General features: G+C 45.8%; 1 protein-coding gene across 3 annotated transcripts in view; it reads left to right on the forward strand.

Annotated features, from left to right (window-relative positions):
- Positions 1 to 25,658, forward strand: part of LOC123997071 (histone-lysine N-methyltransferase, H3 lysine-79 specific-like) — a 30,068-nt gene continuing 4,410 nt past the window's right edge. The window contains exons 1-28 of one of the 3 annotated variants that reach the window (XM_046301054.1): positions 1 to 394; positions 10,220 to 10,263; positions 10,383 to 10,457; positions 10,850 to 10,913; positions 11,102 to 11,330; positions 11,472 to 11,566; positions 11,674 to 11,736; positions 11,835 to 11,890; positions 12,033 to 12,112; positions 12,511 to 12,579; positions 15,732 to 15,838; positions 16,709 to 16,750; positions 16,925 to 17,011; positions 17,115 to 17,337; positions 17,477 to 17,590; positions 17,685 to 17,776; positions 18,048 to 18,149; positions 18,261 to 18,398; positions 18,530 to 18,655; positions 18,827 to 19,236; positions 20,521 to 20,626; positions 20,752 to 20,901; positions 21,256 to 21,298; positions 21,399 to 21,958; positions 22,927 to 23,129; positions 23,233 to 23,306; positions 23,429 to 24,100; positions 24,829 to 25,528. In XM_046301054.1, coding sequence (XP_046157010.1) covers positions 314 to 394; positions 10,220 to 10,263; positions 10,383 to 10,457; positions 10,850 to 10,913; positions 11,102 to 11,330; positions 11,472 to 11,566; positions 11,674 to 11,736; positions 11,835 to 11,890; positions 12,033 to 12,112; positions 12,511 to 12,579; positions 15,732 to 15,838; positions 16,709 to 16,750; positions 16,925 to 17,011; positions 17,115 to 17,337; positions 17,477 to 17,590; positions 17,685 to 17,776; positions 18,048 to 18,149; positions 18,261 to 18,398; positions 18,530 to 18,655; positions 18,827 to 19,236; positions 20,521 to 20,626; positions 20,752 to 20,901; positions 21,256 to 21,298; positions 21,399 to 21,958; positions 22,927 to 23,129; positions 23,233 to 23,306; positions 23,429 to 24,100; positions 24,829 to 25,385 — 4,662 coding nt within the window. In that variant the 5' untranslated portion in view covers positions 1 to 313 and the 3' untranslated portion in view covers positions 25,386 to 25,528. The other 2 variants (XM_046301056.1, XM_046301055.1) reach the window with 2 other exon arrangements.

Consider the following 25,658-nt stretch of genomic DNA (forward strand, 5'->3'; position numbering starts at 1 on the left):
ACTTTGGTAGAGGCCGGTTTTCCTTTTTTTTCACGCCGAGCGGAGCAAGATGGCGGCTGTACTGCCGAGGACGAGGTGTAGTAGCCGCTCGGCATGAACATTTATTTTTGAAATAAATTTATTAAAACCAGACGGAAATATTTGAACGTCGGACTACAAGGGTCGTGTACTACTTCACTTCATTACAATAATCGCCATTTTTTATATTGTGTTAAGAATTTTCTGACAACATGATCACATTGTAGTAGCTAGCTCACTAAACTAGCAAGCATAGCCAGCCTACCACCGTAGCAAACGCAGGAGAAAGTGTAGAATGGGAGAAAAGCTAGAACTCAAGCTGAAGTCGCCGGTTGGAGCAGAAGCTGCTGGTTATCCGTGGCCGTTACCAGTATATGTAAGTATTTCATCAGACCAAACACTTTGCCAGTTAACGTATAATTTGGGAAACCAAATCAGCACTGGAATTATTAATCTACAAACGATAATTCGCTAACGGCAGCTACTAGCTAATGATCCGCTTGCTAGCTAAGGTTACTTACGAAGCCACGGCAAGACATGCAGGTCAGACAGACGGCCCACCAGTGTACCACCACTGAGTTAGCAATACAGTGTAGATAATACATTTTCGGAGCTATCCAGAAGCGACAAATGGGCACTTGGAGTGAAAGTAGATATTGCATTACGGTATAACGTTATCCATCCACTAAGTGGGATAGGCACCTAATGTAGCTATAGACTGAACCTAAACCAAAAGGCCAATTAACGTTACTGTAGTAGTGTACACAAATCATTAGATAGGATTTCACAAATCACACGAGAAACATTGCACACTTAGCTAACTACATCGGTTCCTCGTTTTCATAAGTCTAGCTGACATTCCACGATAGGTCATTAAGTTAGCTTTAACAGTTTTATTTGACTCGCGTTATAATTCTGTCTAACATGCTGACCAGACCCCGTACAACGCGCGGATGTTGATTTTGTCTACCCACAGACGCGATCAAGTCACGCAGGTTGAAATATCAAAACGAACTCTGAACCAACTATATTAATTTGGGGACAGGTCGAAAAGCATTAAATATTTGCCAATTTAGCTTGCTTGCTATTGCTAGCGAATATGTCCTGAGATAAACATGGTTATTTTACCAGAAATGGTCCTCTTCCCTGACAATTAATCCACAGATAAAAGGTTAAACCAAGTTCGTTTCTAGTAAACTCTCCTCCTTCAAGCAGCTACTGCTGCTTATTCTTTGGACTTTATATGGCAGTAGGCAACTAACTTTAAGGTGCATTACCACTACTGACTGGAGTGTGTACCTCAATTCCTGTTTCAATCACCTATGTAGGTATATGGTCCTAAAAACCAATGAGTAGATGGCACGTGGGTATATGCTCCTAAAAACCAATGAGGTGATGGGAGAGGCGGGACTTGCAGTGTCACAAATAGAACCAAGTTCTATTTTAGCAGCTGGCGACTCGCGAGCAGTGTGGGTGCAATGATTGAATAACATGTATGTGTATATTTATTTTGCAATGCTCACGCACGCAACACGAGCGGTGTGGTCAGCATGTAACGTTAAACATTTAACAAACATTAGCTAGCTTGCAAACTTTAGCACTTGACCTACTTACTAGCACATGCATAAAAATGGGTTGGGTTACCAGCAAGTTTCTTTGCTAACTACTTGCCATGTATTTACATTTTACATTTACATTTAAGTCATTTAGCAGACGCTCTTATCCAGAGCGACTTACAAATTGGTGCATTCACCTTATGACATCCAGTGGGACAGTCACTTAACAATAGTGCATCTAAAACTTAGGGGGGGGGGTGAGAGGGATTACTTATCCTATCCTAGGTATTCCTTAAAGAGGTGGGGTTTCAGGTGTCTCCGGAAGGTGGTGATTGACTCCGCTGTCCTGGCGTCGTGAGGGAGTTTGTTCCACCATTGGGGGGCCAGGGCAGCGAACAGTTTTGACTGGGCTGAGCGGGAGCTGTACTTCCTCAGTGGTAGGGAGGCGAGCAGGCCAGAGGTGGATGAACGCAGTGCCCTTGTTTGGGTGTAGGGCCTGATCAGAGCCTGGAGGTACTGAGGTGCCGTTCCCCTCACAGCTCCGTAGGCAAGCACCATGGTCTTGTAGCGGATGCGAGCTTCAACTGGAAGCCAGTGGAGAGAACGGAGGAGCGGGGTGACGTGAGAGAACTTGGGAAGGTTGAACACCAGACGGGCTGCGGCGTTCTGGATGAGTTGAAGGGGTTTAATGGCACAGGCAGGGAGCCCAGCCAACAGCGAGTTGCAGTAATCCAGACGGGAGATGACAAGTGCCTGGATTAGGACCTGCGCCGCTTCCTGTGTGAGGCAGGGTCGTACTCTGCGGATGTTGTAGAGCATGAACCTACAGGAACGGGCCACCGCCTTGATGTTGGTTGAGAACGACAGGGTGTTGTCCAGGATCACGCCAAGGTTCTTGGCGCTCTGGGAGGAGGACACAATGGAGTTGTCAACCCTGATGGCGAGATCATGGAACGGGCAGTCCTTCCCCGGGAGGAAGAGCAGCTCCGTCTTGCCGAGGTTCAGCTTGAGGTGGTGATCCGTCATCCACACTGATATGTCTGCCAGACATGCAGAGATGCGATTCGCCACCTGGTCATCAGAAGGGGGAAAGGAGAAGATTAATTGTGTGTCGTCTGCATAGCAATGATAAGAGAGACCATGTGAGGTTATGACAGAGCCAAGTGACTTGGTGTATAGCGAGAATAGGAGAGGGCCAAGAACAGAGCCCTGGGGGACACCAGTGGTGAGAGCGCGTGGTGAGGAGACAGATTCTCGCCACGCCACCTGGTAGGAGCGACCTGTCAGGTAGGACGCAATCCAAGCGTGGGCCGCGCCGGAGATGCCCAACTCGGAGAGGGTGGAGAGGAGGATCTGATGGTTCACAGTATCGAAGGCAGCCGACAGATCTAGAAGGATGAGAGCAGAGGAGAGAGAGTTAGCTTTAGCAGTGCGGAGCGCCTCCGTGATACAGAGGAGAGCAGTCTCAGTTGAATGACTAGTCTTGAAACCTGACTGATTTGGATCAAGAAGGTCATTCAGAGAGAGATAGCGGGAGAGCTGGCCAAGGACGGCACGTTCAAGAGTTTTGGAGAGAAAAGAAAGAAGGGATACTGGTCTGTAATTGTTGACATCGGAGGGATCGAGTGTAGGTTTTTTCAGAAGGGGTGCAACTCTCGCTGTCTTGAAGACGGAAGGGACGTAGCCAGCGGTCAGGGATGAGTTGATGAGCGAGGTGAGGTAAGGGAGAAGGTCTCCGGAAATGGTCTGGAGAAGAGAGGAGGGGATAGGGTCAAGCGGGCAGGTTGTTGGGCGGCCGGCCGTCACAAGACGCGAGATTTCATCTGGAGATCCCTACTGCTTCTGCTTTGGTGGACTCACTAAACACATTCTTCATTTGTAAATTATGTCTGAGTGTTGGAGTGTGCCCCCAACTATCCATAAATGTATAAAAAAAAAAAAAAAAATCTTGCCACCTGGTTTCTCTAATATAAGGAATATTTGAAATGTAATCTCTATTTAACTAGGCAAGTCAGTTAAGAACATGACCCTTTACAATGGCAGCCTGGCAAAAGGCCTCCTGCAGGGACGGGGGGCTGGGATTATTTTATATATTTTTTTAAATATATAAATATAGGACAAAACACACATCACGACAAGAGTCAACATAACTACATAAATCACAGTAATCACAACTGTGGGAAGAGGGACATTCTTCCTACCAAACCACATGACCTTTGTTTTGGAGGTGTTCAGAACAAGGTTAAGGGTAAAGAAAGATAGTTGGACACTAAGAAAGCTTTGTTGTAGAGCGTTTAACACAACATCCTAGGAGGGACTATCATCTGCCTGAGCTATGTTGTTGGTGAAAATTGAGAAGAGCATGGGGCCTAGGCTTGAGCCTTGGGGTACCCCCTTGGTGACTGGCAGTGGCTGAGACAGCAGATTTTCTGACTTTATACACTGCACTCTTTGAGAGAGGTAGTTGGCAAACTAGATCCCTCAGAGACACAAATACTCCTTAGCCAGCCCACAAGAATGGAATGGACTACTGTATCAAAAGCTTTGGCCAAGTCAATAAGAATAGCAGCACAACATTGCTTAGTATCAAGGGCAATGGTGACATAATTTAGGACCTTTTAGGTTGCATTGACACATCTATACCCTGAGTGGAAACCATATTGTATCCAAGAGAGAATACTATAGACATCAAGAAGTCCAGTCAGATGACTATTGGCACGTTTTTCCAACACTTTTGATAAACAGGGTAAAATAGGATTAGGCCTATAACAGTTAGGATCAGCCTCATCTCCCTCTTTAAGTAAATGATGAACATTGGCTGCCTTCCAAGCAATGGGAACCTCCCCAGAGAGGAGAGACAGGTTAAAAAGGTTGGATATAGGCTTGGCGATGATAGGGGCAGCAACCTTAAAGAAGAAATGGTCTAAACCATCTGACCCAGTTGTTTTTTGGGGGTTAAGTTTCAGGAGCTCCTTTAGCACCTTGGAGTCAGTGACTGCCTGCAGGGAGAAACTTTGTTGTGGGGCAGGGGAAAAGGAGGGAGAAGCATTGGGGATAGTCTCATTAGAAGGGGTGAGAGATGAGGAAATGTTGGACGGGCAAGAAGGCATGGCTGAGTCAAATAGGAATCCTGACTTAATGAAGTGGTGAAATGGTTTATATTTTTACAATGGTTTATACTTTTACTTTTGGTATTTAAGTATATTGTTGAAATTACATTTACTTTTGATACTTAAGTATATTTCAAATGAAATACATTTAGACTTTTACTCAAGTAGTATTTTACTGGGTGACTCCCTTTTACTTGAGTAATTTTCTATTAAGGTATCTTTTTCAACTTCTGGAATTTCCCCTCTCATTTGCAATATGTGGAATTCAACTCATCTATGCATTTCATTTTGCCAAAACTTTCAGTAATGTTAGCTATAAAAAAGGGGAGGGGGGGTTGTTTAGCAAAATATTGTGCAGAAAAATTACAGCCACTGTAGTAGCTAGCTGGACTATAGCTGACTAAACTCAACACAATGGTGAAGGAAGTTTCTGATGAACTCCACCTACAGAGTTGATCAGAGATCAGGCTTTGTGGACTTCAGCTCTTGACGACAAGGTCAAAAGTATTTCCTTTTACTTATGTTGGTCCTCTGTATTTACATGCCTTTCTTTATTTGCTGAAATCGTACTTTTTAATAAAATGTTAATCAAATACAACCACCTACTGTTTCATCATTGCTGTTGCTCTAAGGGGGCAACTCAGCATGAATGTACATGTGCCAAATTAATCTCAATAAGGAAACATTTAGTGGCTGTATTTGATTAACGCTTTATTAAAAAGTATGAATTCCAGCCAACAAAGGCACGCAACTACAGAGTTATTGTAGATATTGACCTTAGGCGAATAGATGTAGTCGGAGCTGAATTTCACAAAGATTATTAGAAACTTCCTTCACGATGGAGTTGAATTTAGTCTGCTAGCTGGAATCCAAATGCAAATGGGTCTGCATGGTGGTCACTGCCTTTAATGACGTCTACTGTTCCTGTTATTGCATAGAACCATTTTTGCACACTCTTTGGGAATCTGGGGGATAGCTGGCGACTGGACTTGAACCGTTTTGCAACTTGTTTGGATGAATTATTACACCCCTGCACTCATGAGACAAAGCACCTTCTGTGCCAATAGGAAGAATGAGCACATCAGAAGCTATAATTTGCAACTGCATAGAAGGAACGCTATACAATTCCCCATAACTGTAGTTCCTTATATTTGTGTTTCAAAAGGCAAGTTGTGGATGGCAAAAGTCTGCACCCACTATGGTTATATTTAGCTTTTTCACTGGGTCACAAGAAAACAATGAAAATTAGGGATATACCATCCCATGTCACTCCAACATGTATCTCAAATTGTTTGATCACAAATATCCATCCCAATTTTGAAACCAGTGCAGCAAATTCAGGGAATTAGCTGAAAGAGTTGGACTTGAAACCTAGTCACGAACATAAACGTTAACATCCAATACAATATTGCGAACGGAGTTTAGTCTACTCAAACATGTTTTAGTGCAGAGGCGACTACTAACAGCCAGCAGCAAGGGTGTGTTAGACTGAATACTAATTACAACTATTTTGGGATCCAGAAATAGCCTATATAGCTTGAAGAATATATGGAGGACTAGGCTACGTTTGGGTTGTTAGATGCAAATGCCACTGGATAAACCTGTAGGGTAGGTTGAATGTGGACAATAGTCTACTGCATTCCATGGTTTTTTTTTTTTAAAGCTTTTGCAGACTGGTGATCCTGGGTAGATTTAAAAACAGCTGATTTAAAAACAATGAATCAATGCTGAGTGTTCTTTATGATGTTAACACCATGTAGGGTTGGACGGTATACCGTATTGTACTTTATACCGGTATGGGTTTTTACTTTACCTTCTATAATGCTATTTGAATGTTTGGTTTGTTAAATGTGATGTAACTTCTGTTTTTATAGTTTACTTCGCTACTTGAGTCAAATGTAATTCGAGAAAACACAATTAGCTATACAGTCTGATAATACCAGTGATGGTATAAACCTAAATCAGTATTTTGTTTGTGCAACAGTATCTTTTTAATCAAAGAGGAATACATTAAGCATGAATGTTAGCTACATGAAGAATGTAAGAGAGAACATTAAATGTAGCCAAAAATCATAGGGTCCCCAAGTTAACACTTATCAACACTTTGGTTCCTACCCTGTCACAAAAACTCCTCCCTGGCATGTTCTTTCATTTTCATGTAAAACAACACTGTATTCAAAATGCCCACTATTTATATTCTAACTATAGCATTTGAATAAACATTCTATTTCCATGATTCCAACTGTTCACCCAAGTTTTTTGATCTAATTCGCAAGTAAATATTTGCTTAAAAATAAGGCCTATATTGTTTGCCCATATTGTGCAGTCCTAGGTAGCAATGTGGAAATGATCTCAAATGAGTGCCTAAAATGCAGAAATGTATGACAATGCTGAAAATAAATTTTGGTTGAAGTTGAATTGAACAGTATAAAACCATCAGAATGGAGAAAGACCCATTGAAATCACTTAGAATGCATGTGTTAACACCCTAGGGTCACTCACTACTTATAAAGTAAACTTTTATTAATCGAAACATAAAATACTGTCAAATACCATCAAACCGTCCAATATGTTTTTTGTACCGTGATGTGGTATTTTGGCCATATTACCCAGCCCTTGGACCATTATCAAGCTTCTTTAGATTTTGCATCAATATACTTTTTAAAAATTGCACAACATGCTGCTGTAATATTTTAACCTATGTCTGACTTACTAGCTAGAACATATGTTGAAAATATTTATCCTAGTTTGGGCCCTAGTACAACTCCAACAACACATTTGCTGGCAGATTTGAGTGTGTTTAGACCTTGCATGTGCAGCATGCCTTGAACATATCCTTTAGCTGAATGCTAAAGTTTAGCAGATTGTACAAGCGAGAACAGAAATGGAAGCAGATTAAATGGTTGTGGTTTCTCTGGTGGCTTCAAATGTGTTTCAGGTGTATTTCTCATTTTATAGTAAATTGTGGCAAGACTGCTAAAAAAAATGAATAACCCAAAGCAGAATTTCTCAGAACAGCACGGTGGAGTGTTGTCTGTTTGGGGCCTGTAGTGTCACACTGGGTAATGCTCCTTTACGTCAGAGTACAGGAACTAGGCAATGCTGCTGCTGACGCAGTCCTCCACAGTTGGACTCGGCTGACATCACTCCATTACGCCAGAGACCGATAAGAGCACTGTTGCATGACTGGCCTTTTCTCAGGAAAAGGCATTTTGCAAACTGTTTAGAGCTGCTGGTGCCTCAGTTATTCTGTCGAAGTTGGTGTCTTGATATCATAAATATAGACTTAAATATCATAGGCATATGTCCTGTACTGAGTAACGTGGCAGCCAGTGCTCATTATCTGTATGTGTGGAGTCTCAGCACTGTTTTCAATAAGGACCTAGACAATTCCTCAATATGCACTTTGAGGACATGAAGGGGCGTTAAATAAGAGTAGGATTACAACACACTTGATTCTACTTGAGTCTCCAAATCACATGCCCTTGATGTCTCATTGTGGCTATTTTTGCACAGTTTGATCTATGGAAGAGGACTGTAATGACGCTTGAGCAGACTACTTCATTTCCATGACTATTCAGATTAAGTTGTATTAATAATGCCGCCCACTGCTCTCCACCACAAAAGATACATCACACATATTCCAGTACTTCTGACTCCCGAAGTGCAACCCAAATCGCCCCATTCACCCACAGACAAACAACGCACACTGTGCTCTTGTGTTGTGCAGTGAACAACAACAGAGTTGTGATATATGCTGCCTGCGTGTCTCACCACATCGACGCTGTTACCACCACATGCTTGAATACACTTTCTCTCACACACCCAGTCACCATCTGCAGATTTAAATCATCCATAACTGCTTCCATATGAAGTACACCTCTTCTGCTGTAGAGGCCTTTGTTCATTTTTTTTCTTGGTGCTTTAACTATAGCCAGAATGCCTTTAAATAAGACACTACTTGAATCAATGTCATCTTGCCTAGTTTGTGTTGTCGATAGCCTAGCTAATGGTGTTCATGTGTTCCTCTCAAGTGTGTTTGAAGTTCAACTTTGTAACAAGCGAATCACTCCTTAGACAAACCATGTGACCTGTGTTATCAGTGAATAGGATAAGGCAGTATAAGGCAGTACCACCTGCCTCCCTCACCTACTGAACAACATGCGGGTGAAAACGGATACTGATAAGGACAATAAGTCACTGGACCATAGTCCAAAGCTTTAGAAGCCTGTCACAATGTTCTTGGACAGGCAGCGCTTTGAAGAAGAGGGTTTTGACGGAGTCAGTTATTTTTCTCTGTGGTAATGATATCACTGTTGCACACGGTTAGTTATTTGATTATTGGCCGTTAGTAATGCGTAGTGAAGCAGGCGTTATGCCCGGCCGGCTGTGTGTCGTGGTGAGGTGAAGAGAGCGTGAGGGGGAGGGAGGAAGTGGGTGGTTGCATCAGTTCCGTCGTGTGCCCACAGCAGGGGGTCAGGAGGAGCGGAGGAGAAGAGAGAGTGTGGGATTGGCTGAGCGCTCCTATCTCACGTGCCACACGCTCTCTTTCTCTTAGCCAGAGTTTATTTTTAGCACCACAGTGGGTGTTGCTGCGTGCCGTCTGTGTGAGCGGCAGGAACACCCCCCTCTCGCCGCCTCCGCACACACTGCTGTCAGTCTGGGACTAGCGCGTTAACCCTCGTTTTGGCTGCATGTATTCTGTGATGGTTGCATTACTAGGCTATTCATCATAGCAGCGTTTGCTCCTCTTGTGAAACGCTTTGCCATCCTTGTGGCGGGAGATTTTATTTCATACCCTCTGTGGTGCTATAATCTCAGGCCTGGTGTTATTGGCAGCGGTGCCATGGCGGGAGTTGTGGCGCTGTTGAGCGGAAAGCGCTGAGCCTAGTAACTGGAGGCTGCTACTGTGCCAATACCAATCCAGCTGAAAGCAGCTGGGCCTGGCTGGCTGGAGGTTTCTCTCTACCTTCTTCCGTCACTCCCATCCTCCGTCCCTCCCAGGCCCTGTGCCTGAGCAGGACACAGAAAGTGGGTCACTGGGTCAGCTCAGGCTGCCAGCAGCCAGTGTGACTGAAATCCTGCAGTTCCTCCCATGCTGAAGCAGTGCTCTGACAAAACCCAGCTATCCTAAGTGATAGTGCTTCACATGCTCACAGTCTCCCAGACCACATCCAGTTAGAGAATGTCAGCTTGATAACAGTGATACACTCAGTGGTGTCTCCTGAATTGTTATGCTGGCAGTCGTACTAAGTGTGTCACACTAACGACTATGGTTTGCGCTGTGTGTGGATTATTAAGTAATTGAGTGCTGCTGGCCTTATCTGACCCGGCTGTCTGAACTCGTGTTGGTAGCTGTTAGCATATTTGTGTACATTTTTGGGATATCCGTATTTAGTTTTTGGTTCCTGCCAGTCTGTTATATACTGCAGTAAGTCAGTCTTTTTATTGCCTGTCAAGAAATGCTTTTTGCATAAACAAATTGTACTGAAAGTACTCAATCTCTCTTCTCCTGTGTTCACTTTCTGTCTCCAGGACAAACACCACGATGCTGCTCATGAAATGATTGAGACCATTCGGTAAGTAACTAGTACCGTTCTCCTAAATCTCAAAAGCATGGTGCAGTGAGTGACTGCACTTCTTCACTGAGTTAGATTAGATCAAAGTGAACTCACCATGTGTTGACCATTGTTCCCAGGTGGGTGTGTGAGGAGATCCCAGACCTTAAGCTGGCCATGGAGAACTATGTCCTCATCGACTACGACACCAAGAGGTGAGCCGAGGGTCAGACGATGAGGAACGAGGATTATGATGCTGTTCTGAAGCACAGAACACCATAGTAACATAACACTTAAGACATCCAGAGTATGAACCAAATGGACCTCCCCTCCACTTCACATTTGAAGGATAATTATTCCCAGAAGGTAATAAAGATATTAATGGCAGCGATGCTAATTTAGGAATAGTTTTGTTTCCCGTGGCAGCAGCCCAAAAGACATGAGAAGGAGTCACGTAGAGGGATGGCAAACTGATATGCAATTAGCATTCCTGTGTCCAGGGTGCTGGACAAACTCACAAATATCAGCACAAACAAAGTCATGGGCTGTTGGTTTCTTGTCATATGATGTTGGTGTTATTTCTTTATTTCTATGTGTGTTGTTACAGCTTCGAGAGTATGCAGAGACTTTGTGACAAATACAATAGAGCCATTGACAGCATCCACCAGCTGGTAAGTTGGAATATCTCCAGATGACTTGCGTCAAGCTTATTTGTCCACACATTAATTCAAACAGACGTCTTTCTTGTAGACGTATTGTCACCGTGGGTTAAACCTAGCTCACTTGAGCCCAGCAATATGTTTATGTCCTAGCTATGTAATATACTCATTCTAAACCTCTTGTCCCGTATGTGTCACAGTGGAAAGGCACAACTCCGCCCCTGAAGTTGAACAAGCGGCCGTCCAATGGGCTGCTCAGACACATCCTGCAGCAGGTGTACAACCACTCGGTCACGGACCCCGAGAAGCTCAACAACTATGAGCCCTTCTCCCCCGAGGTGTACGGCGAGACCTCCTTCGACCTGGTGGCCCAGATCATCAACGAGATGGAGATGATGGAGGATGACACCTTCGTAGACCTCGGCAGCGGTCTGTGTTTGTTTACGACGTCGATGTTTACTTCTGAATGAGATAACCCGTCTTAATGTGTGTCTCTGTGTGTTGATGTGGGATGTGTCTAAATGAGCAGGTTGGTGCTATTTTTTTACTCGCAATTATCTGTAATTGCAGGGGTTGGACAAGTGGTGCTGCAGGTTGCCGCAGCAACGAACTGTAAACACTACTTTGGTGTGGAGAAGGCAGACATTCCAGCCACTTATGCTGAGGTAAGTTCCCACATCTAGCTTAAGAGTCTTGGTTATCTTGATGATTGTCAGTCAACGGAGAAGGAACAGATTTTTAGAATGACTAGTGTTTGCGGTTTGCCTTTCAGTCTATGGATAAAGAATTTAAGAGGTGGATGAAGTGGTATGGGAAGAAGCACGGGGACTACACGGTATGTGGTATTCTGTTGTCATGACAGACGTGTGTACTCACAAATTGTCCCTGAGTAATCAATGTGCAACTCATGTTCCTCTTTATTTCATTTTATAGCTGGAGAGGGGGGATTTCCTGTCTGAAGTGTGGAAGGACAGGATCGCCAACACAAGGTGCATTACCTCTATGTACACTGGATGATACCACTGTGTATTTACACACATCTGAACATGAAGAGAAACATCAGCACAGCTTCAACTCTAAATATTTTTCTTCCTCTTCCCCCCTTCTTCCTGTTCCCCGTTTGTCTAGCAGTGTTATTTTTGTGAACAACTTTGCCTTTGGTCCAGAAGTGGATCACCAGCTAAAGGAGCGCTTTGCTAACATGAAGGAAGGTAGGTAGAAAATGGCCCTTTTGTTACCCAGTGTCAAGGACACCCTACCGTATTGTTGTTACAGCGAATGAAGAACCTGGGATCATTTCAATATGTTATTGATTCAGCTGCTTTCATGCATGCTGTAGCATAATGGCAGCTGTGTCAACTCCACACACTTCACCTCTGACACCTCAGCTGTGTGACCTCCTCCACATGACCCCGTCTTTTAAAAGACAGATATGAGAGGATGATCTATGCTACCATTGATAATGTATAGCAGACACACACAGATCAATGGTTTGATCTAGGACTCATTATAGATCCGTGTTTGTGTTGTTTTCTTTTAACCTGTCAATTTCAAACAACCTTTTGTGAAGTGCCTTCATGAAAAGTGAAACTTTGTTTCTCTCTCTTAGGTGCGAAAATTGTATCATCAAAACCTTTTGCACCTCTAAATTTTAGAATCAACAGTCGAAACTTGAGTGGTAAGTCTTCATCATGGAACAAGTTTATGTTCTGGGCAGACCCCGGAAATGGAACTGCAGAAATGTCAACAGAATTATGTAGATAATGTTATTAACATCTGTCTGTCTGATTCAAAACTAAAAGTTGCACATACATTTTTTTCTTTTTAATTATAGTTGAAGTATTTAGCATCTATTATAGCGCATCTTGGGTCATTTCTCTTGCAACGTTCCGACGTTGCTATGTTCAACCTTGATTACATTTGTTGCACACCGGTGTTTGTCGTTTCGCCAGCTCAAATAAGACGTTGCCTTCACAGATCGAGATGAACCCCGACATGAGGAAATACTTTTGGTCATGCAGTGTATGTACCTGCTCGTCGAACATCTCATTCCACAATTATGGCATTAATATGGAGTTGGTCCACCTTTTGCTGCTATAGCAGCCTCCACTCTTCTTTACACCACCCACTTGGCATTTGCGCATAGTGATCTTAGGCTTGTATGCGGCTACTTGGCCATGGAAACCTATTTCATGAAGCTCCCAACGATCAGTTAATGTGCTGAAGTTGCTTCCAGAGGCAGTTTGGAACTCGGTAGTGAGTGTTGCAACCGAGGACAGACGATGTTAACGAGCTTCAGCACTCTGCTGTCCCGTTCTGTAAGCTTGTGTGGCCTACCACTTTGTGGCTGAGTCGTTGTTGCTCCTAGACGTTTCCACTTCACAATAACAGCACTTAAAGTTGACCTGGACAGATCTAGCAGGGCAGAAATTTTAGGATCTGACTTGTTGGAAAGGTGGCATCCTATGACAGCGCCACGTTGAAAGCCACTGAGCTCTTCAGTAAGGCTATTCTACTGCCAATGTTTGTCTATGGAGATTGTATGGCCGTGAGCTCGATTTTATATGTCAGTGAGCATCAAGTGTGGCTGAAATAGCCGAATCCACGCATTTGAAGGGTTTACCACATACATCAATTTAGTATTTTTCAACTTCTTATCTTGTATTATTTGGGAATTTGTCCGGTGCATGCGTTTCCTTTCTGCAAGCATGGACAACAGAAGTGTACGTAACGAGTGTAACAATTGTATCCAAGATATAACATGACAACATCATGTTAAGGTTTACCCAAATGACCCAAAATGCTACTTTTTAAAATGTATAATATTTAATTAATGTGTAACTTTTATAAGTTGGAGAACACAAAATGATCGGTCACACATTATTTGGATAGTCCGGATAGTCCTTCTGTAGATGCTCTACAGATGGTCATACCAATAACAAACTATCTGTTGATAAGCAACTTCTTGTTAGGATTAGGGTTAGTACATAGTTAGATGAAATGTTACTGATAGTCTATCCTAATGTAGCAGGCATGAAATAAATGCTATAAACTTCACTGAACAAAAACATAAACGCAACATGTAAAGTGTTGGTCCCATGTTTCATGAGCTGAAATAAAAGATCCCAGAAGTGTTCCATATGCACAAAAAAAATATTTCTCTGGTAACATCCCTGTTATTGAGCATTTGTCATTTGCCAAGATAATCTACCTACCTGACAGGTGAGGCTGATGAAACCGCATGGTTATTACACAGGTGCACCTTGTGCTGGGGACAATAAAAGACCACTCTAAAATGTGCAGTTTTGTCACACAACCCACAGATCTAAAGGTTTGAGGGAGTGTGCAATTGGCGTACTGACTGCAGGACTGGCCACCACAGCTGTTGCCAGATAATTTAATGTTAATCTTTCTACCATATACCGCCTCCAACATTGTTTTAGAGAGTTTGGCAGTGCGTCCAGCCGGCCTCAACCTCAGACCATGTGTAACCACTCCAGCCCAGGACCTCCACATCTGGCTTGTTCACCTGCGGGATCGTCGGAGACCAGCCACCCTGACAGCGGATGAAACTGGGTTTGAAAAACCAAAGAATTTCTGCACAAATTGTCCGAATCTGTCTCAGGGAAGCTCATCTGCCTGCTCGTCTTCCTCAACAGGGTCTTGACCTGACTGCAGTTAGGCGACGTAAACGACTTCAGTTAGCAAATGCTCACCTTCGATGGCCGCTGGAGAAGTGTGCTCTTCACGATGAGTCCCTGTTTCATTGTGAAGAGCAGATGGCAGACAGTGTGTATGGTGTCGTGTGGGTGAGCAGTTTACTAATGTCAACGTTGTGAGCAAAGTGCCCAATGGTGGCAGTGGGATTATGGTATGGGCAGGCATAAGCTACGGACAACGGACAAAAGTTTGTTTTATCGATATAAATTTGAATGCACAGAGATACCGTGACAAGATCCTGATGCCCATTGTCATGCCAAACATCCGCCGTCATCACATGTTTCAGCATAATAATGCATGGCCCCATGTCGCAAGGATCCGTACTAAATGTCCCACTTCTTTCATGGCCTGTACTGACCAGACATGTCACCCATTGAGCATGTTTGGGATGTTCTCGATCGACGTGTACGACAGCGTGTTCCAGGTCCCGGCCATATCGAGCAACTTCTCACAGCCATTGAATAGGAGTTGGACAACATTCCACAGGCCACCATTAACAGCCTGGTCAACTCTGTTGGGCTGCATGAGTCAAATGGTGGTCACACCAGATACTGACTGGTTTTCTGATCCATGCCTCTACCTTTTAGGTAGAGGTATCTGTGACCAACTGTATTCCCAGTCATGTGAAATCCATAGATTAGGGCCTAACGAATTCATTTCAATTGACTGATTTCCTTATATGAACTGTAACTCAGTCAATCGTTGAAATTGTTGCATGCTGCATTTCATACTGGTCTTGACGATAAGAAGAAAAGACTGTCTGGGGAGGTTCTCTTCTGCACCGTTCAACCAATTCAGTAAATACGGAGGAGTTAAGATGGAGTGTGGCTTTGTTAATGTCTCGCTCCATTTCCCATGAGAACCATACCATCCAGTTGTTGGGAACTCAGGAGAGGCTCCTGATAGTCTGAAGATGTAGAGAATCTACAGATGGACTGTCCAAATAAACTGTTACCAAATGATGTTGACATTGTGCATTTCCGCTTCCTACCTGGGACACCACACCCTTTCTGAGATTTTTTTTTGGTGGGTGGCCCTTGGACAACATATCCTAGTGTGTATTTCAATGAACTAAAACATTTTGTTGATTTCCTTTGTTTCTCCCTAAAGACATTGGCACAATAATGAGAGTCGTTGAGCTGTCTCCGTTGAGGGGTTCAGTGTCCTGGACAGGGAAGCCAGTTTCCTACTACCTTCATACAATAGACCGCACCATAGTGAGTCCTGCTCTCCTCTTTTATACTCACAAAACGTCTTCTCTGTCCCACACACAATGTTGCAATGGCAGTTGCACCATTTAAAGAAGGGTAACCTTGAACTGAACGAATGGCCCACGCTTCAAAGGTCTCCATCAGTTCATCTGTCCTTATTCTGTATGTGTATCAAATACCATGGTAAATAACAAACCCACGTGATATTTTCTGACAATGCGTACGGTAGCAGTACTCAGAACATGTTTAGTCGGCCATATCCCTGCAGGAAACAACTGCAACTGCTGGTATAGCCCTGCAGTGGACAGAGGAGATGTGGTACAGCGACAGGTGATGGAGCAACCAGCATTCCTACTACATGTTGTACCATGAGTGTTTTCGACTTGTTTAGAAACACTGAAAACAAGACTTAGTACATTTTTTGCAAACAGTTAGCCTAACTGCAAGCAGAAAATCTAACATTTTCTGCCTGTCTGTTGTGGGAGGGCATATTTTGCCAATATAACCTAGAATATGCTCTCTGTTTTGAATATGTTTCGTTTTGATACTTGTCTATACCGGCCCGTAACAGTCTGCTTAAAAACTTAGCCAGTTGTTTCACTTGCTCATTCGAGCAATGAGACTGTTCTCAGTGCTTGAAAGTGCAAGTGAAACAACTGGCTATTTTGAATGTAACCATTCACCTGAGGCAGTGGAAACGGTGAGGTCATCGCTGCATTGTTTCTGTATCCCCCCACTCACATGCACGTGTTGGAGGGCTTATGGATAGTGTCACACAAGGTGACTGCACTAAAGAGAGAGAGGGGAGATTGTGACCTCTGCTGTCTTCGCCTCTGTGTCCATGTGCAGTACTTGATACTTTCTTTTCTTTTTCAGCTTGAAAACTATTTTCATAGTCTCAAAAATCCTAAACTCAGGGTAAGCTTCTTTTTGTTCCTTTTGGTCACTGTATTATTTTATGTTGCCCACAGATTATGTGTAATGACAATCTTAGTCACGTCCGGTTTGTCTTTGCAGTTGCACCCAGTTTATATGCCCTCCTGATCTATTCACGTGGTAAAACAACACTAAGATGTTCCTATGTGTTTTTAGGAGGAGCAAGAAGCAGCTAGGCGTCGACAAGAAAAGAATAGTAAAGACAGTAAAAACACCACCCCAACCAAGGCAAAGGAGCACAAGGTAAGTCCCTTTATCGTCTTTCATGTCTCTGCTCAGTTCTTCTCCTGATGAGATCACCACTCTATCTTTGGTTTGTTTTCACTCTGGCCTCTCCCTGTCTCAGGATTCCTGCGGGGAGGATGAGCAACCGAGGCCATTGGCAGTCGTGAAGGCGTCACCCAAACCCCGCCGCGCCAAACTCCTCAGCAAAGGCCGCAAGCTGAGCGCTCGGAAGCGCGGGCGTCCCAAGAAGGCTGCCGTGACTGCAGCCGAACGCAAGAGCAAGAAGAGCCAGAGTGCCCTGGAGCTGCTGCACGCCAAGACCATCTCTGCAGCACCCCCTCAGGGTGAGCCACCTGCTCACTCTCACACACACTCCTACCCAGGGCTGAGTCCATATACTCTTGTGCATTTCTGTTTATTTAGCCTTAAACTCTTCATTTTGGTCCATGTTTGTTTAGTTGACTTTCTTTGTTATTTCTACAGATGCATACAGGTCACCTCAAAGTCCCCTCTACCAGCTACCTCCCAAAGTTCAGCACTATGCGTCTGGGCAACTGCTGCTGGGCCCCACTCCTCCTGGCTTACAACAGCTTCTAGGTGAGCCTTGCTACCCTTCCTTATAACACAGACCTGTCTATTAGTCACAGCCAGGAGAGCTGAAGGCCAGTCCTCTCTGTCTCTCCCTCCACAGACAACATTAAAGTCCAGTACCTCCAGTTCATGACCTACATGAAGACACCTCAGTACCACAATCACCTGCAGCAAGTCCTGGAGCAGGAGAAGGTCAATAAAATGTCCAAATCACTCAATCCAATGCAAATAATCCATGTGACAACAGTATCGCCACCTCGTTAAAGAGTAATAAATGAAATTACTGCATTCAGATTCTCCCTCAGGCTCATACTTCAACTCTCAACCCTCCCTTTATCAGTCATGTTGAAGGAGACTAACCTCCTAGGAATGTTGTCTCTGCTTTAGTCTCAACCTCTAAACCTTTCCCTTTTCTCTTTTGTTCTTCCTTCCCTCTTCCTCCATCTCTCCTCCACCTCTGCAGCTAAAACACAGAGAGCTCTCTGGGCAGGCGGAGCAGCTGCAGACTGTGTGTCAGACCCACAAAGAGAAGATCAAAGGCCTCTTCCACACCAAACTGGATGAGGTAGGCAGATAACGTGGTGAATGTCTAATGAAACCAGCTGGTAATGAGAAGCCAATGTTGGGAGAGTACTCGATCGCCAAACATCTTACCCTGTTTTTGTGTTCCCCTCAGCTGGGAGTGAAGGCCCTAACTGTGGAGGACCTGCTGCAGGCCCAGAAGGAGATCTCAGCCCACAACCATCAGCTGAAGGAGCAGACCAAGCAGCTGGAGAGAGACATGATTGAGCTGAGGGACCACAGCCTCTTCCTGGTGAGACAACCTCGCTATTCCTGGGTGTCATCTCTCTAGGCCTTTTCACATTTGGGTTGATCTTCGTGTTGGGCATTCTGTCAGACATAGCCAGAGACTTGTAACTCACTAACTATAATGGCCTGTTTCAGTTGAAGTCACGGTGTGAAGAGCTGAAGCTGGACTGGAGTTCTCTGTGTCTTGAGAGCCTGCTGAAGGAGAAGCAGGCCCTACGCAGACAGATCTCCGAAAAACAGCGGCACTGTCTCGAGCTACAGGTACACCCCTCTGTGCCCCTTCCTCTCTGTTCCACCTATCTCTACCGACAAAACTTAGAAATAGTGGAGGAATCGGTCATCTACTGTTGTTGTGAAGCATAGTTTTTGTTAGCAAAGTGATGTTCCTATTCCTTACCTTGTGTAACGGCTCCCCCTGGTGTTGGTTCTCAGATCAGCATCGTGGAGCTGGAGAAGAGTCAGAGACAACAGGAGCTGCTCCAGCTCAAGTCCTACAGTCCCTGTGAGGATTCCCCTTACCGTAAGGGCCTCCCTACCCTGGACCACGACACCCCCAAACTGAGCCTGGTCGTGGCCGGCCTCAGCCCCGAACTGTCCATCAACAGCACCGCCTCGCCCTGCTTCGACAGGAGGGCCACCAAGGGAGAGCTCCTCTCCCGCTACCTGCCCATCTCGCCTGACCACGAGATTGTGCCCCCCACCCCGGACGCCCGGCACAGGCAGCTGGGTCACCCCCTCCCTGACTACACCCGCTTCTCCCCAGCCAAGATCGCCCTGCGCAGACACCTGAACCAGGACTCTAGTACTGCACACTTCAGAGGCTTGGGCTTCACTGGTCTCAGGTAGAGTCCTGCACGGGTCCGTTTTTTGGAGCCGCACCCGCCCCGCGCTGGCCACATCAATTCGGAGCCTCACCCGATATCCGACATCAGGACAGATTTTTCTCCGCAACCTGACCCATCCGCGTAGAATTGTTCCGAGAAGCGATCCGTGACCCGCCAAAATAACATCGACAACTAACAGAGTTGTAGACAATTCCCTTTCCCTGCATGAATTCATTTGTGTCTATTTATGTCTATTAAAAATGTTTATAAAAGGAAACTATGCACAATGCGATGCGGCACATTGACAACTCAAATCGCTTTGAAAAAGAGCTTTCTAAGTAACCTCCTTATTCCTTATCTAATGTAAGTCTATAGCCAACACAATAAAACAATACCTTTACATTGAGTATTGTTTCCATAATCAAGTAGTTGAATTGAAACTTAAATGAATATTTCCCAGAATCAAATAGGCTACATTTATTTAGTAGGCTATTGGCAACTCAAACTATTACCAGTCGCACAGGTGTAAAATTTCCTGCGTATGGTCTAAATGCACGAAAGCCTGAATTTATGTAATAATTAACTGACAATTAACTGAATTATTGTTAACAAACACCTGCTTGCACTTTTGCAGGCTGTGCATCCATCTACTGGGTTGTTGTCCTCCTTGTCCACAATGACTCCAAAAGCCTTCCAAAACCAAGGATTTCACTCGTGAAGCACCTGTTTCCACGATGGTGTATTCATCATAACCTTTCTTTTTATTTCTCCTGTTACGTTAACCATTTCCCGTGAGCTAGGAGTCCGGGAAAATAAACTTGCCAATGTATCGTTGTGTGGCAGAAGGGAACATAAGCTCTCTGCACGTGGACAAATTAGGAACGTTTCAGCACCACACAACAAATGGACAGTTCCTGCTCCACTCTCTCGCTGCGTGGCTGGTAGCCTAGGCTTTGTCTGCCTCACCACTCACATAGCCTAATTGAATTCACCGGACAAAATTTAACAGAACAAGCTCCAAAAAAGTATTATCTTGATTTTAAACGTTAAACGCAATATAATTGTTCTGAACCGCGAGCCGACCCGCTGGTTGAAAGAATGTTTTCATTCCACCCGCCAGCTGATTTTTTTTTTTTTTTTTTCGGATCAACCGCGAGGAACCGTGGGTATCCGACCCGATGCAGGACTCTAGTCTCAGGTTAGTTATCAACAGACTGACATAGTAGATTGTCCTGAAAACATGGAGATGTGTTCCATGTTTGTTGAGGACAGTATTCCTGACTGTGTTTCTACTCCTGCAGGGGGGGATATGGGCGCCATCACCTCTCCACTAGGCGCTAAACTGAGCTGCCTGTCTCCCAACTCATCAGACAGTCAGCAGAACAACATACTCAGGAGTGCTGAGAGGGTAACTGTCTGTCCTCTCTGTCCACACACTGACACACAGCCTACCCTGTTGACTCACACACAGTATGTACTCAGTCTGTCTGACTGGTCCTCGTGTGTGTGATTGTGTGTGTGTGTGATGTCCAGGGGGGTAAGGAGAAGAGTCCAGCAGGGGGTCCGGGTGAAGCCATCACCAGCCTGCCCATCAGTATCCCCCTCAGCACAGTGCACCCCAGCAAACTCCCCGTTAGCATCCCCCTGGCCAGTGTGGTGCTGCCCAGCCGAGCAGAGAGACTGGTGGGTACATATGGCTCCTATAACTCTGGCTTAGAGCAGTGGTTCCCAAACTTTTTCACTCTGGACAGTTGATCTGGATATTTCTGACAAGTTATAAATACTGTAGCTCACGAAGGTCTACAATGACTGGCATGACACGAGGGAAACTGTTGATTCATTATCCAATTTCGAAGTTGCACCTTGTGCATTCTACGCTTACAACTTTCCAAAGTAAGTTGAAAGGCCGACTGACTTTGGGAACCACTGGCTTAGAGAATGGCAGGGCTACAGGTAGCTTTCCGACTGGGTAGTAACGTCCTGTTTGCTGTAATAAACCACTGTGTTGATTCAAGCGCTCCGTGTTTGTTTTTGTAGAGGAGCACACCGAGTCCTGTGTCCCAGACAGGCCAGACCAACGGTAAGCAGTCCCAAATACACTCTATATCATCCATTGAATCCTGCATGTGTTGAGACATATCATGACTGACCAGTGTCTAACCCCCTCTGTCCTTCTTCAGGGTACTCCTCTAGCTTAGGGCTGATGAACGGAGGCTCTCACTCTGAGGAACAGGACGGGGCTGCCCCCTCCCCTCCCCCTCATGGTGCCCCTTCAATGGGACCAACACAAGGCCACAGCCCCCCCCTCAGCACCGGAGGGGTCCTCCAGTATGCCGACGGCACCCCCAGAATCCTCCCTGAGGACAGGGCCGAGCGCCAGGGCGAGTCTGACTCTGAGCCCCAGGACAGCGAGTCCAGACGCCGCATGTTCTTCTCTTCTTCCTCTTCATCGTCTTCCTCCTCCTCTGGGGGCGCCGCTTCTCGCCTCCGCCTCGGCTCGGCCAGACAAAGCCAGCATCACCTAGGTAGCCACAGTAACCACAACAACCACCACCACTCGCCGGGCTCCCAACACACAAACTCTCACGGCCATGGGTCTCAGGAGGAACGCAAGCGTGGGAGGAGGAAGCGAAGCTCAACGGGGACTCAACCTGCCAGTGGCTCCCCAAAGAGGAAGTCCTTTCCTGGGCTCAGCTCCACCAATCACCCATCAGGATCCCCACTCAACATCAACTCCATGGTGAGTCAAGCTACGTTCAGGTTGCTTCCCTGTTCTTTAAAACGTGGTACACTGCTTCAATGGCTAAGTTGGTTGCAGTGCGGTACTTGCTACAAGAGTTGTTTGATTCCTTAATATCTAGGCCCTACTGAATACATATTTTAACTGTAGGCTGAAGATGCACAATGTACAAATCTCTCCACCAATTCTTGGTTTCTAAAATTCTAAGTTCGCCTAATTTCAGTTTGTGACAAAACAAGGAAGTATAGAGTAGACAGTAATTGTACCATCCAAACCACTGTGAAGTATCTTTTCCATAACCAAAAAAGTTTTTTCAGCTTTTTGAAGCTGGTGTACAAAACCGAAAGTAAGATGCAAAAACAAAACTTAAAAACGGAAGCATAGAGGTAGTGCACATAGAACAGATCTACCGCTTCTTAGACTTGTTTTCTTTGAGAATGACAGATCTATAACTTTGTGAATTTTGTCAGGTCGACCAAAAAGTTACATATTGTAGCTTTAGGGTTAGGGCATGGTTTCCCGAACTCGGTCCTTGGGACTTGAATGGGGCGCATTTAGTTTTTTGCCTTAACACACAGCTGATTCAATTAGTTGATTATTTGAATCAGCTGTGTAGTGTTAGGGCAAAACCCAAAACGTGCCACACTTGGGTTCCCGAGGGCCGAGTTTGGGAAACCCTGGGTTAGGGCTCATTTATTACTCCAGTGTTAATCTGCTAAATTGTAATTATTCGCTCCTATGGCCTATTTATTTCCTACCTCCTCATGCCTTTTGCGCACACTGTATATAGACTTTATTTTGTTTCTACTGTGTCATTGACTTGTTTGTGTTATTGGCTGTGTCACACTGCGTTGCTTTATCTTGTCCAGGTCGCAGTTAAATGAGAACTTGTTCTCAACTAGCCTACCTGGTTAAATAAGGTGTGGGGGGGAAAGGGCTAACCCTATTTTCTGTGTTTGTCGTGTCAGGTGAACAACATTAACCAGCCTCTGGAGATCGCTGCCATCTCTTCCCCGGAGCAGTCTGGATGTAGCCCCTGTGGTCCAGACATGGACCAGCCCCCTGTATTGAAGCGAGAACGCCCCCTGGAGATGAATGGCTCAGGATGCTACTCCTCCGCACCCAGCTCTGATGATGACTCTGGCTACCCTGCGGACAGCTCCAGCTCAAGGTATAGTAAACGGTGAAGCAAAAAAATAACATGTGGTTGCACACTCATTTCTATAGAAGAGTACGTTTTGAAGTTGAATTTTCTTGAATTTGTCTTGTTTTAGAATTGAAAGGAAGATTGCCACTATTTCCTTGGAGAGCAGAGATGGACCAGGCAGACCAGGGGACAGGGAGCGCGGTAAGGAACGTCCCAAAATGTGACTGCTGAAGCCTGCATAATTAACATGATATCACTGTCAGCTATCTACTGTGCTTTTTCTTGTGCTCTTTTTAAAATAAAATACTCTATTGGGTTAACAGGAAGGAAGTCAGGAGGCAGCAGCAGTAACAGCACAGGAAGTGAGGTCTCCTCTTCATCTTCCTCCTCATCCAACAGCAAGTGGAAATCCACCTTCTCCCCCATCTCCGACCTCAAGCAGCCCCTGTCCGAGGTGAGGCAGGGGGGCTCCCCCTTTGGCACAGGGAGAGAGCCGCGGGGCCTGGGCATGGGTACGGACTCAGACTCTGATCACAAACCGCAGCAGCAGAGGAGGGGGTGCGAGGGGGCCGGGGACGAGCCCTCTGGGTTTCAGGACATCCCCCTTAACCCCTTCCTTAGCCAGGAGTCTGGGGGCCGGGCAGGGGCAGGGGCCCAGGGAGGAAGCAGCTCTGAGAGGCAGGCCATGCCCAAACAGAAGCCCCGGGGTGAGTGGGAGCTGAAGACATCCAGCAGCATGGGCAACAGCCAGAATCTCTTCATCTCTGCAGCCGTCAGCGGGGGTATCCTGAGCGGCAAGGTAGGGGGCATCCCCGTATCTTCAGCCTCAGGGGCCTCTGTTGGACATTACCTGGGGGCCCAGTTCCCCCTTGGGGGCGCCTCTGTCCTCCAGTCCCTGTTCGGAACCCAGCCGTCCGGAACCTCTGTGAGCGGGGCCCCGCGCCTGGTCAACGGACACTCTTCCCTGGGGAGCTTCTCCAGCGCTGGGCTGGCAGGTGAGGCCCACTTACACACCCACTCTAACCAGTCTCCTTCCATTCAGCAGTACTATTGGGTATGGTTTGGGGTAGACTGAGATCAGAGTCCTCAGATTGGGTGTGTTAGACAGTGGTACAGAGGAAGTCAATCGGAGAGGCCTACTGATGGACACAGGTAAGTGGGAGCCCTGTCCTGCTGCCTGTCTGAATGCCCTTGCTGCTTTGCTTTGCCATGGACTGGCTGAACAGATGCTGAGTTGGACACCCTTGGAAAATGCCTAACATTTTGAAGAGAGCAGATCTTAAGAATGATATACTTGGCTACGGGCATGGATAATGCCCTTCAATCTGTATACTGTGATATAGCCTACAATTGTCTGTGTTGGTTAGCTATACTGTAATACTCTGAAGTATTTACAAATTACAGTGTTTAGTAATTAATTAAAGGAACTTGATCTGCATTTTCTTTGGGTGTTGGTGTTAATGCTGCTGGTCATGTGTGTGTAATTCAGAGACGTTTCACTATGATTAGACTTGTTTTATTTGCACAAAACATTAGTTAATTTCAGAGGAACGGCCTTTGGTCTATAACAGCTGATTCAGTCGACCCTTTTATAGTGACATGTCTCTGTCTGCTTTCTGTGTGCCTGTCTGTAAAACTCGCTTGGCGCTATACAAATCCTGGCTGAGTGTCTCTCTCTCTGTGTCCTCCCCCATCTCTCCGTCTCTCGCTGTTTAATCCACAGGCATGTTTCACCACGTGGTGCCCTCAGTGTCCTCCCATCAGTTTGGGGCTGCGCTGCCAGCCTCAGGAGGCCTCAGCTCTCTGCTCAGTCTCTCCTCCCAGCAGCACCAACATCCTGCCCCACAGTCAGGCTCCTCCTTCCTGGCCTCTGTATCCTCCTCCCTCCCCCTCTCCCATTCCCAGCACACCCGCACCCAAACAGTGCTGCACACCCCTCCACCCCCCACGCTCTCCCTGCCCCCTCCACCACCACATATCAACGTCTCCTCCTCCTCAGTCTCGTCCTCTGACCCCAGTACCTCGTCTCGCTCTGAGGCCTCCCCCTCTTCTCTCCAGCAACAGAGAGTACAGTCCTCCTCTATCTCGGTCTCCTCCTCTGCTTCTGTCTCCCCCTCTTCTTCACCTTCCTCTCGTAGCTTCACAGTGCACTACCCCCCTCATCTGCCCCCTCCAACCCAGACCAGTAGCTCAGGAGGTGGGGTCAGCATGTGGAGGACTCTGGGCTTGCCTACTTCCTACACGTCGTCCTCTCAGCACCCTGGCTCCCGGCCTAGATAGGGCATAGGGTGAGGGGCGGGTGGGGGATGTGGTATGGGGGGTGTGGGTCAATCAGAGGGATAAGAGGAAGAGACTGATAGGGAGAGACACACAGACAACCTGGTTTTCCTGTGCTTCCAAAGCTGCTATTCAGTTATAACAAGGTGAGTTCTACTCCTCTTTCCCGCTGGGGCCACCCATACGAAAAATGTATGATGCATGACGCTTTGGCTAAAAGTAGCTTTGGAGAAAAGCGTCTGCTAAATGGCATTTATCATTATTGTAGGTTTGTGA

This window comes from Oncorhynchus gorbuscha, linkage group LG15, assembly GCF_021184085.1.
Source record: "Oncorhynchus gorbuscha isolate QuinsamMale2020 ecotype Even-year linkage group LG15, OgorEven_v1.0, whole genome shotgun sequence".
Lineage (NCBI taxonomy): Eukaryota > Metazoa > Chordata > Actinopteri > Salmoniformes > Salmonidae > Oncorhynchus > Oncorhynchus gorbuscha.